The 12,548-nt window shown below is 34.8% G+C and overlaps 1 protein-coding gene across 1 annotated transcript in view; it reads right to left on the bottom strand.

Moving 5' to 3' along the window:
- Nucleotides 1–12,548, bottom strand: part of SNX6 (sorting nexin 6) — an 81,625-nt gene that overhangs the window by 37,319 nt on the left and 31,758 nt on the right. Inside the window, exons 3-7 of the mRNA XM_021004809.2 lie at nucleotides 12,318–12,422; nucleotides 11,309–11,419; nucleotides 7,287–7,408; nucleotides 5,534–5,657; nucleotides 679–774 (exon numbers count right to left, since the gene is read on the bottom strand). Of these exons, the coding sequence (XP_020860468.2) occupies nucleotides 679–774; nucleotides 5,534–5,657; nucleotides 7,287–7,408; nucleotides 11,309–11,419; nucleotides 12,318–12,422 (558 nt within the window). The remainder of the gene's footprint in view (nucleotides 1–678; nucleotides 775–5,533; nucleotides 5,658–7,286; nucleotides 7,409–11,308; nucleotides 11,420–12,317; nucleotides 12,423–12,548) is intronic.

The raw sequence follows: 12,548 nt of genomic DNA, 5'->3' as shown, positions 1-12,548 counted from the left end.
AATGTGAATATCCTTTTGACCCAGCAATAGCACTTCCAGGGCTATATCCCAAAGAGATTATACAAAAGGGAAAAGGAATCACATGTACAAAAATATTCATAGCAGCTCTTTTTGTGGTGGCAAAGAATTGGAAATTGAGAGGATGCCCATCAATTGGGGAATGGCTGAGCAAGTTTGGTATATGAACGTAATGGAATACTATTGTGCTATAAGAAATGATGAACAGACTGACTTCAGAAAAACCTGGAAAGACTTGTACGGTCTGATGCTGAGTGAAGTGAGCAGAACCAAGAGAACACTGTACACAATAACAGCCATGTTGCACAATGACTAATATTAATAAACTTAACCCTTCCCAGCAATACAAGGATCTAAAACATCTCCAAAGGCCTCATGATGGAAAATGCTATCCACATCCAAAGAAAGAACTATGGAATTTGAATGCGGATCAAAGCATACTATTTACTATTTTTTTCCCTCTTCTGTTGAGTTTTGTTTCCTCTTTCTGGTGGTTTCTCCTACTGGTTCTAATTTTTCCTTACAACATCACTAATCGGAAAATATGTTTAATAAGAGTGTAAAAAAAAAAGAAAAATAAATAAATTGTTTCTTTCTGGCTTCTTGACAAAAAAAAAGGAACAAATACTCATACTATTATTACTATAAATAAAATCTTACCTTTACCCCTGAAACAATGACACCATCTGCCGACTTAACCATATTTTTAAAGAAATCTTCAAGTTTCTCTTTCTTGTTTTTTCCACGTACACTCAACTGAAAGATACAGAAATTTAAAAAAGGCATTCTCAGTATAAATAGGAAGCAATGCCCTTAATGCCTGAAGCATCAAAATGGAAATGACTATTTTCTTAGACACTTCTGTCTGTCCCCTCCTCCCTCTTTGGCACACCCTTCCTTCCCTATAATTGGCCAGCTATTTTCCAACTCTCAAAAACCATAGTAAAATAAGTACAGCCTTTCTTATTGAAAAGGGCACATCAATCAACACTCCTATGGCTTACTCATCATTTGCTATTGATCATCTGTTTTCTAAATTTACTGATGGTTGGAGAATTGATATTCAATACACTATTTAGGACACTTGTTTCATTCCACGTTTAACTGTTAGGAAATGGCCTGTTTCCTGGGTCACCAGGTTCCTTACTGATTTCAGGCAGGTCCACCTATCTATCCTTTCCCCAATCACCACCCACAGAGGAGGACTAGGAAAATTATGCTGTCTCATGAAGACTGACAACTTCAGTCCAGATAAATACAAAAAAAGCATAGTAAATGATATATAAAGAAGCTTTTTTACAATGGCTACTTGACATTTTCTATTATATAATTATCTGAAAATTAATACAGAATGACTATCTACTAATTCTGGTAGATACATCTTCAAATTCAAATCTATAACCTGTTTCCACTTCATCCTAATTAAACTTCATACTGTCATGTGTTAGATGAACACTTATTAGGTTCTCATTTTAGAGACTAGCTCTCAACTCAAATTTATATCTAGTATTTTAAAAAATGAAAATAATTTTAAATGTGTTCATACACATTTTTTCCTTCTAAAACTACCCTGGATTTCATTAATGACCAGGTACTTTAACCAAGTTATATCACTTCAAAAACACATTAATGATGGGCCATATTCCTAAAAAGTAAGATCTCTCGCAAATAAAAAAATCTCAAGTGTGTGCGTGCGCACACCCACCCACCCACTCACCCACACCTTTGGTGTGTGCCTTAGACCATTTCTCAAAAAGATTTTAGTTAAGTGAGAAAGTATGCATATGGATTAATACCTGCTATTATCTCCTTGGCTGCCTTTTTTTTTTGTGGGGATGGGTGGTGGGGTGGGTGGGTTAAAGTACCATTTTCTTCATTTTTCTAGAATCAGTCTCTCTATCATATCCTAAAAACCAATCCCTGGGTGCATGTAAAATAGTTTGAAGTATAGATTTATTTTCTGTATGCATTTAGTCACCTGAGGTAGTCTTTCCAACTTTAACTATTGCCACTTCCTTAAGTACCTACTGGAGAGAGTCCAAATACTGTGGTTCCATTAAAGTCATTAATGAAGTAGATTATTACAGTAACAGTAGAAGATATTTTACATTTTACATTTGCTTATAAATTTAAATTCTGAGTTTCAGATTCTCAAAATCTTTCTGTAAGAACACTTCAAAGGTCATTTGGACCAACATATATACCTGAACAAAAATACTGACAACATATCTATCAAATGGTTATCCACCCTCTTCTTCAAGACCTTTGGTGAAGGAGGGAAACCCACTGCCTTCTAAGGCATCCCATTCCACTTTTGGTTAGCTCTAATTGTGAGCCAGTTAAAAAAAAATCTATCCTACATTTACCTCTTTGTCATTTTCAGGCATTATTCCTAATTTTGAATCTCTGGAGCCAAGAAGAAAAAGTCTAGTCCTTCTTCAAATGAGCAACCTTACAAATACTTCAAGAGTGCTATCATATTCCTCCTAAGTCTTCTCTTCTTCATATGTCATTTCTTTCACAGGAAATGATTTATAAAGCCCTACACCTTCCTCTGGATATTTATCAAAGTCCTTAAAATGTGGCACCAAGAACTGAACACAAAGGATCTGAGGAGGCCTATCTCCACCTTGGTTCTGGACACTATACTTCTTAAGCCTGAAAGGAGAAAAGAGGGTGGGGAAGAAGGGAGAGAGCATTTTTGTCTTTACTTGTTTGTTCTTCATTCATTTAGTTCTTCCTTGTTAAAGGCTAGGGGTTTGGCTGGTCATGAGCTATCCTTGTACTCTAAGAGGAACAAAATGGTATCACTATGTTAGGTTCAATGAACAATGTGTCCAACCATGGCTGATTAGATTACAGGTCAGGTACAAATGGTATGCACAGAGATGTCTTTAAGTTTGCATATTTCTACATTTCTTTTGAGCTACTGCAATTATGTTTTGCTCATAGAGCACAGTGCCTACTTTGATGTGGACATATTGTGCTGGGTGGTCCTGTGCCAGTGTCTCTCTCTCAATTCCAAAGTTCTTCAGAGAGACTTTGAGAGTTTTCTTGTATTGCTCCCTCTGTCCTCCATGTTAGCTCCTGCCTTGTGTGATTTCTCCATAAAACAGTCTTTTAGGCAAACATACGTTTGGCATTCGAACAACGTGACCAGTCCATCAGAGATCCCCTTTCTGCAGAAGAGTTTGAATGCTTGGCAGTTCAGCTCAAAAAAGGACTTCAGTGTCTGGTACCTTGTCTTGCCAGGTGATCTTCAGAATCTTCCTAAGACAATTCAGATGGAAGTGATTCACTTTCCTGGCATGGCACTGGTAGACTGTTCAGGTTTTACAGGCATATAACAATGAGGTCAGCACAACGGCTCTATAAATGTTCAGTCTGGAAGCAGCCTAACACCTCTTCTCTCCCACACTCTCCTCTGGAGCCTCCCAAACACTGAGCTAGCTCTGGCAATGTGTGTGTCAACCTCATCATCTATGTGTACATCCCTGGACAGTATACTGCCAAGGTAAGTGAACTTATCTACAGCATTCAGAATTTCTCCATTTGCTTTAACAGATGGTTCCACGTATGGATGGTATTGTGCTGACTTGTAGAGAACCTCTGTTTTCTTGGTGTTGACTGTCAGGCCAAAATTAGCACAAGCAGCAGAGAATCAATCCATACTCTGTTGCATCTCAGCCTCAAAGGCTGCACTGAATGCACCAACTCTCCCTCCACTTTGTAGAGGGTTGGGTTAAGTAAATGAAATCCTAGATCATGAAAGAGTAAGATGGCACCTAGTTGCCCTTGATGAGTTCATGTCAAACCAGTCCCAAAGTACATTCAATCATATTTGAAGGAGTGGTGGGTTTAACTGATGAGCTGCTGATAGTAACATCTGATAGGCTACTGAACAAGAACTGAAAAACAGGAAAATATGTCCTCATTTTCAAAAAGGAATAGAGTGAAATCTGGACTGTTAGCCAAAGAATGACTGGAAAGATGAGTCTTTTTGACTCTGGCTTAGCATTTTATCTACTGGGCAAACTAGCTGCCCTTAACGGTAGGCACTGTCATTTTTATATTGATACCTTAGCATACTAGACCATTAAATAATATTGAATTTGATGGTTTTTTCATCCTTGAACAAATATGAGTGGTAGAAAATTTTCTCCTAAATTTTAGGATTTATTCATGAGTTATATTTTCTATGTAGTCTTTGAGCCAAGAAGACCTGCCCCTGATACACACTGGATATGAGACCTTGGGCAAGTCAGTTTTTCTTTCAAGGTCCTGGGGAATTCTCCAAGACTCTAAGTTGTAGTTTGGACGCTCACTTTAATTGGCAGATGGAGTTTCCTCATCTGGGAGTTTCCTGAACAAATAAATTTAAATATCTGGTCCCTATCCCTGTTGAAACTAGGTCAGCTAGGCACATCTATACATAATTCCTGGGTACAAGCAGTAATATGCAAGAAAAATAACAAAAGGAGAACATTAATTCTATTTCTGTTCCTATAAAAATTATTATTTAACATTAACACACCAGACTCTTGTTCTTTAATAAATTATAGTGACTCCCTACTTCCCCCAAGATCAAACATAAAAGCTGCTAGGTTTTTAAGGCCTTTCACAAACTCGGTGCTTCCTACTTTTTCAGTCTTCTGAAAAGTCCCTCCATCACATTTAACAATCTAATGACACTGGCTTCCTTGCTATTTCTTGAATAAAATACTCCATTTCTTGACTTCATGATTTTTCACTGGCTGTCACCCATGCCTGGAATTCTCTCTCCTTACTCCCATTCATCTATCCTCCCTGGCTCCCTTGTAGTCCCAACTAAGATTACACCTTCTGTAAGTCACCTTTGCTGATTCCCCTTAATGCTAGTGTCTTCCCTCTGTTGATTATCTCCAATGCATCCTGAATACATCTTATATGTATGCAGTTGTTTGCATGTTGTCTCCCTCACTAGACTGTGAGCTCTCTGAGGGCAGGAATTGTCTTTTACATCATTTTGACATAGCAGGAGCTCAATAAATATTTACTGAATGACATCCCTCTACCATAACTTTCAAAAGTTTTATTTTTAAAAATTATAGATAGTGTTTATTTGAAGGTTCATAACGCCACAATTTTAACCTCCTCTGTGCTGAAGAGAAAGAATATGAAGAGGAAAACACAGGAAAGGAAGCATATCTTACCCCCTTAAGGGAATCCCTAATATGGCATTATCGAGTTCTATAGCTCTAATATCATCCACGAAAGTTTTAGCTAACTTCGTCAAATCTATTTGATAATCCAAATTCTCAGATTCACATATCAAGAAAAATAAATTCTAGTATCCCATATGACAGAAGTATGAATTCCCATTCTTTCAACTGACTTTCCAAACTTATGAAAGACTACTTTACTCCTGTGGCACTGTATTTCGAACTAATTAATTTTCTAAAACATCTAACCCTTTTCCAAAATAACTTGGAAATAAGCCTTGATTATTGCTTCAATTAAGTCAATCAATACTCACATCCTGATTATATTCCAAGAAGACATGAAAATTTAAATCTTTTCTCAAAATAGGATGTGCTGCAACACGACACAAGAAGACTTCATGCATTGCAACTGTCTTCTTGAATATTGCCAAATACTCACTGGAAATAATGAATAGAATTAAAGGTTAAGTCAATCAACTCAAATAATTAATCAAATCTGCTAACAGAAAAAGAAAGTATTACACTCATGTAAACAAAGGTGTTAGTTGAAATTTTTATTAAAAATGTAAAACCTTGCCTCTGAAGTTTATTAAACATATGTAAATTTTGATACTTAATGGTTCTTTAGACTTTTTTATTACAAAAAGGTGATATTTAATAATTTCCAACCACATCATTATTATAAGGGTGTAAAGTTTCTGGTACCACCAAAAATACACTTAAAAAAAAAAAGACCTAATTGATACTCTTGCTTCACTACGTGCAAGAAGGATCATAAGTTTTACATACCAGGAAACCAGCAGGATCAATGTTGGGAGAAGTTTGATCTCTGTGAGTGTAGTCATTCAGTGAAGACAAAAAAGAAGGATGCAGAGGATGGAGGTGGCAGTAGAAGAAACCCAAGGTTTCTGTGTTATCCAACCCCTAACCAGACCACAAAAGAATCATGATCAGGGCCACTGGAAAATCACAGATTCTTCAATATAAGTGTGCTCTGTTAATTTCCAGTTTTTCAATCTTACAATCTGTAAGTATATATCTCCATCTGCTAACAGACTACTTCTTGAATATACTTCTTGTACAAAGAACTAATATGTTTCTAAAAAACTAAACAAACACAAAAAAGAATCCAGTTTCCTGAAACTAGATTTTTCCTGGCAGTTTGAAATGCCAAAGAAGTGCCTAGTAGCAATGTGAATATATACTTGGAAATGGAAACCAAGTGTGAGAGGACATTCAATGAAGGGCAGAAATGATCAAAAAAAAAATTGAGAGAAAAGGATGGAAATGACTAAAGGAAAATCAGTATTCTGTGTGACTCTCATAATGCAGAGAACCAGCACAGTGCAAAGCCTAAATTAATATAAAGATATAAAAATATAAATAATATAAAAATATAATATATTTTTTCTCAGAAAAAAGAGAAAGTCTCTATACTTTGGACAAAGTATAAATATAAAATATCAATTGCTTTAACTTTTTTTTGATAACAAATATATGGTATGTTTAGAATTACTTTACAAAAGTAAAGCAGAAACAGCTACTATGACATGGCTATTTTGCTCATTATATACTAATGCTTATTTGCTTTTATATCTAGAAGCAGTTTATAATTTTGAGGCAGGAAAAAAAGAAGATAAAATAAGACGTGTATTTTGAATACAAAGACACTTATAGTTAGTAGCATAGTCCAAAATTATATGAGGAAACAGAAATTTCATGCTGGAAAAAGAACCAGATTGGTAACAGCTGAAGTTTTATGAGTTAAACATGTTTAACAATTATTTTTATAAGCCTATGAATAAAGTATTTTGGCAGAATGGATTTAAAATAAACATTTAAATAATTTTCACTGTGGGAGCAATAATTGCTACAATTTTCCTGCTGGCTCTGATCATGATAGTTAACATTTGTTATGTAGTATCAGTGAATGTGCAAACCTGAATCTTCCAGAAAGAGTTACCATACTGAAATGATCAGAAGAATGACAGAGCAGAGAATATTCGAAATAGACATCATAATGAAAGCATATTTACCAAAAATGAGTGGAATAAAAGATGTACATACGCTTCCAGTTCTTGTTTCATCTTTGTGAATTCTTCCTTAGTCATTGACCCTTCTCCTTCACCAAGTTTCTGCAGTTTTTCTCTTGAAGCATCGAAATCAGGTCTTGGTGGTGCTGGTGGTATCTGGAATGGTATCATTCAGGAATGGAGAGTTACTCAGTTTAAAGTTGTTTCATTTCATATAGCTAGTCAAAGACTTATGCTTACATTCAATTCTGGAATCAGTCTAGCAATTTGGATGCACTGTAAAATCTGAAGGAATGTTGCAATGAATTAAACTGGTTCCACAAAACTTCCTAAGAACATCCTAAAAACCTGACTGACCCAGAAGAGATTCAGATTAAACGTATCAAATTCTAATTTTTAAACTTTCTTGTGCAATTAAAAAAAATTATTCCTTTAATTAAATTAATGTTTATCAGGGGCTCCCTTTAGGTCAAAGGGGAAAAATAAAGTCTTTTCCTATTCCCCAATCAGTACTTTTTGTATTCATGACTGATTAGAACAATGCTTCCTGTCTATAGCCATACACCACACAATAGCCCAGAACTGGAGCTATCTCAAAAATACTTAGACCATGGCAAAACCTAAATAAAATTATTAGCTTTACTTTGTTCTAATATTCTCATGTTAATGTAGGGCTAGAAGAGAACATAGAGACTATACAATCCCGATCATATAATCACTTTGCAACTTTTTTATTCTAAGTGATTTAAGGATCTAAGTGACACTGATTAGTTAGGGGCAGGAGACTAAAGAAAGAATGAAAAGGTTTTAAGAGTGACTGATTAAAAAATGAGGAGGTACTCATTATGTTTTGAAGGCTACATAAGGCAAGTTTTCTGCATATTTTTCAGTAGAAGGCTACGTGATTGGGAATTCATGTGCTTTGGCCATATCACTATTTTACAATTATTAAATGTTTCAACATGGGTTAGTAGATGTAAGGTTGGCCTTGGAATCGGCGAAAAACTAGATTCAAATCTTGCGTCTGGCACATAATAGCTGTGTGACCTAGAATAAATTATTTAACCTCTTAATAACTACAACTAGGAGGGAGAAAACTCCTCATATCAAAGAAAATCACACACAACTGGAGCAGGAAAAAAAAAACTTTGCTGGCAGGCAGTAGCCAGTTATTTTACATACTAGTTATATCTACACAAGTATCAGGCAGTAGTCAGTTACATATATACATATATGCATATACATATTATATATGTGTATGCACACACACACACACACACACACACACACACACATATATTGCCTACTGGTTCTTTTGTATGAGCTGATTAGTGAATTGGGTTTTTTGGTGCTAAAAATCTCTAGTGAACTCCACCCTATAGTCAAGTAGGTTGTAGTTGCCACAGAGATAAATAAGGAGGCCTGAAATGATTTAATTTTGGAGCTTAAGATGAGTTATGGGTAGAAGGCAAGAAAGAACTCAGCAAAAAGGAGAGAATGTACGTTAGGGATTAACTCTGAAAAATTGGATAGGGGTAGGTGATTCTAAATGGGAAGGGACGACTATTTCTCAGGGAAACAGACAATTTAATAGAAGGTGAGCATAAAGGAATGAGAATAGGTATTGGACAAAAACTTAAGGAGAGAGTAGGAAAACAGGTTAAGTTTAAAGGGGAAGAAATGTCTTGAAAGAGGCAAGGATTAAATGATCTAATAAAAAGATGGGCGAAATGGCCTCTATGATGAAGTAGCAAGAGCAATGAAGTCAGAGAATGAAAGTTAAAAATCTCAGCACTGCTTACTATCCTTGTAATCTTAAGCAAATCATTCTGTTTTTTTCATCTGTAAAATTAAGGGCTGGGAAGAGATAACCTCCGGCTCTCATTTTTATAATCCTAGGTATTACGATTAATCCTGGGAATGAAGTAGGGATAATGCTTTCCAAAAAAGTAGGTCCTTGAGGGCAGGGACTATTTAATCTTGGTCTTTTTATTTGAGTACCAACCATAAGGACTGAGACATAAAGTTGTTTAATAAATGCTTGCTGATTGATTAAAAGAAACATATTACTGACATAAGATCATGGTTCAGAGAGAGAAAATGAAGAAAGGATGGAAACAAATTTAGAACCCAATAGGTGCTATTTCTATAAATGAAAGAACTGCTCCTGATCATCTCATTGATTCTATCATAAGAAAATCGTGCTTCAATTAAACATTATAGAACCTTAAAAGTGATTACCTTAAGTTGGTTGGAACTAAAATGCATACAAGACGACTAGAATTCAAATTCTTCAGACACTCAGCAAGTGTATTACCCTGGACAAATCATTTAATTGTTGTCTACCTCAGTTTCCTCATTTGCAAAATGAGGATAATAATAACATCTACCTCACAGAATTATGAGGAATACTTCACAAACCTTAAGGTGATCATTAATATTAGCTAATAATATCACTATTCTTTTTAAGAAAGGTAAAAAGTTAGGAAACTGACTCTTATAGACAGATCCTACTGAGCCCCAAAAATCTTTCGAAACAAAATAAAGCACAAAAATATTAAATGATCTCTAGCATTAAGTCAGATTTAATTAAGTCAATTTACCTGCAACATTCCATATGCAAAACAAGAAAAGCTAAAGAAAAAATAAAAGGTCTTAGGATCACTATAAGATTAATATGAATTAGTTAAATGACACAGTCACCAAAAAAGCTAGACTGCATTACTAAAAGCACAGGTTCAGGACAAGTGAAGACAATACTTTTAATGTACCCTGTACATTGGTCTTGGAGTAGTACATACTGAATGTTATATTTTAAGAGCACTGGCAGATGAAGGAACCAGGCAGATTTAGTTAGAAAAGATAGGACAGCTGTCTTCAAATATTGACGTGACTGTGATGTGGAATAGTTGATTCTGTGCAGCACCTAAGAACAGAACTAGGATCTGAAGATGAGAATTAAGAAAACTTTTTAAGAATTTGCAGTATGTAGTGATCTGCTTTCTGAAATACATTATGAACTCCCCATCACAGGAAGTGTTCAGAGGAACACAGCAGGAAGACTTCTTGGACTGGGTAGGAGTTTGGGCTAGATGGCCTCTAAAAATTTCAACTTGAACGTCTAGACTATGATTCTACAAAATAAAAAGTCAAATCAAATAGGAATAAAATGCTAGTATTAAAGACAACTTTCATAACAGACATTTCTTTTCATGACATAATCACAATAAGCTAAGTGATGCAGCAGATAAAATGTTGAATTTGGACACAGGAAAATATAAGTTCAAATAAAGGCTCAGATACTTAGCTGTGTTACCCTAGGTAAGTCACTTAACCTGTCTACTTTATTTTCCTCATCTGTAAAATGGTGTTATTAATAGTACCTACCTCTCAGGGTTGTTGTGAGAATAACATAAGACAGTGTTTGTAAAGTGCTTTTACAAAGCTCTATCTGAATGACAGCTATTGAGATATTCAGTCCCTAAAATAATATTACATAACAAGTGAAAATAATGAGTTAGAACTTAAGATAATTAGAAAATTGGTACCATGTTACTTTATAAATAAACTAACTCAAAGTTCTTTCAAAGTAACTGGTGAGAAACTAAACTTAGAGAACCAGTTTTAGTACAAAACTGGACTTGTTAAGAATTATGACTGTAAAAGCAGTTTATTGCAATGAACAGTATTCTATGAACTATTAAGTACAATTTAAAGAGGCAGTGTAACACAGTGAATAAAGATGGTCTTAGAGTCAGGAAGACTTGGGTTCCATTTCCATCTCTGAAACATACTGGTATGTTGCCCAGGCAACAAGCTGCAGAGCAGGTGTAGATCTATTGGCAGAGGGAGTTTAAAATCACTTTAAAATAATATCTAAATGATAAAAAAGCCCAGGGGAGATGTCCCTCCTTCCTACCTATACAAAAGGATAACTTCAAGCATGAAAGGCAGTATTAGAAACTGGATCACTTCACTGAAAGCACACAAATAAAAAGGACCTTCAATTAATTATACAAATCAGGGCTTAAAAAAAAAAGCAACCACAGTACTTACAATGTAACCTGCATAATCTTCATTTTCAACAAAGGAATCATGAAGCCATATAAACTCCTCATGTTGCCGAACAACAGAAAATTCATTTTGTTTAAAATTTGGTAATGAACTCTGCAAAGACAGAGATCCTTGAGTGAAAAAAATGTTCAGTATTTTTACAAACATGTTCACATCTTAATTTCAAAAGATTACTCTTCAAAGAATATAATATTTCAGACTTATTCTATTAGGAAAAAAATACAAAACAGAAAAAGATACAAATTACTACAACAGTATTTGGGAAAATAAGTTGACAAGGCATTATTTTGTTGGACTACTACATGATTTAAAAGTCACTACCAATAAATACTGAGCTCAACTATTCAGAGGAAAAATTTGTTCAAAATTAGTAGAGGTGCATAGGAAGTAAAATATACGTCAAGAGGAAATTTGAAAGACAGTAGTTTAACTTTAAAATGGGGAAAAAAAAGTAGAAAGTGATCAGAATATCACAAGTTTTAATAGATCCCTGAAATTAAAAATACTATCTAACAATTTAGAGTAGAAGTGTCAAACATGTCTCCTCACAATGTGTCAAACATGTGGCTTACAAGACTCCTGAGTGCAGCTGAACGAGATTAAAATGCAACTGAGAAATATTTAACAAAATAAATAAAAATACTATTTAATACAAGCAATGTTAGTATATGGTTTTCCAACACAGGCTCACAGGGATCCTTATTTATGATAAGAGTCTGACACCACTGATTTAGAGTATTAAGTTTTTAATACCTCTAGAATCTATGTATAAAATATTCTTAAATCAATGAAGTTTGTCTACTTTCCCTAATATTTATTTTGCTAAAAGAACGTAATAGTTAACTATAAACTATTACTTCTTTTTTGGCTAATTTATTACTCTTGTTTCAAAGCCACAGTCCAGACAGATTCATTATTGCCTAGTAGCATTAACAACAAAAAGCTCCGAATCCAAAAAGGGGAGGGGGGGGCAGTGAGAGAACAAATTTACCTTTGTGTGAACAGTGAATTTCACTTTATCCCTCTCACTAAGCGCATCAGAAATATCCACTTGCAGGGCAGCATCACTTTGAAGATCTACATTTATTGCTCTAAGCTAGACAAAGAAAATCAATAATGCCTTAATAACAATATTGAATTTGTGCTTTTAAATAGTATTTCATATTCTTTCCCTCTCCCACCCCCACTCAACAAGAGAACTTTAAGAGAAAAAACTCTGAAA

This window comes from Phascolarctos cinereus, unplaced genomic scaffold (assembly GCF_003287225.1).
Source record: "Phascolarctos cinereus isolate Bilbo 61053 unplaced genomic scaffold, phaCin_HiC Scaffold_3;HRSCAF=262, whole genome shotgun sequence".
In the NCBI taxonomy this organism is placed as follows: Eukaryota; Metazoa; Chordata; class Mammalia; order Diprotodontia; family Phascolarctidae; genus Phascolarctos; species Phascolarctos cinereus.
The sequence above is the reverse complement of the archived record's forward strand: the minus strand, read 5'-3'. Positions and strand labels throughout refer to the sequence as shown.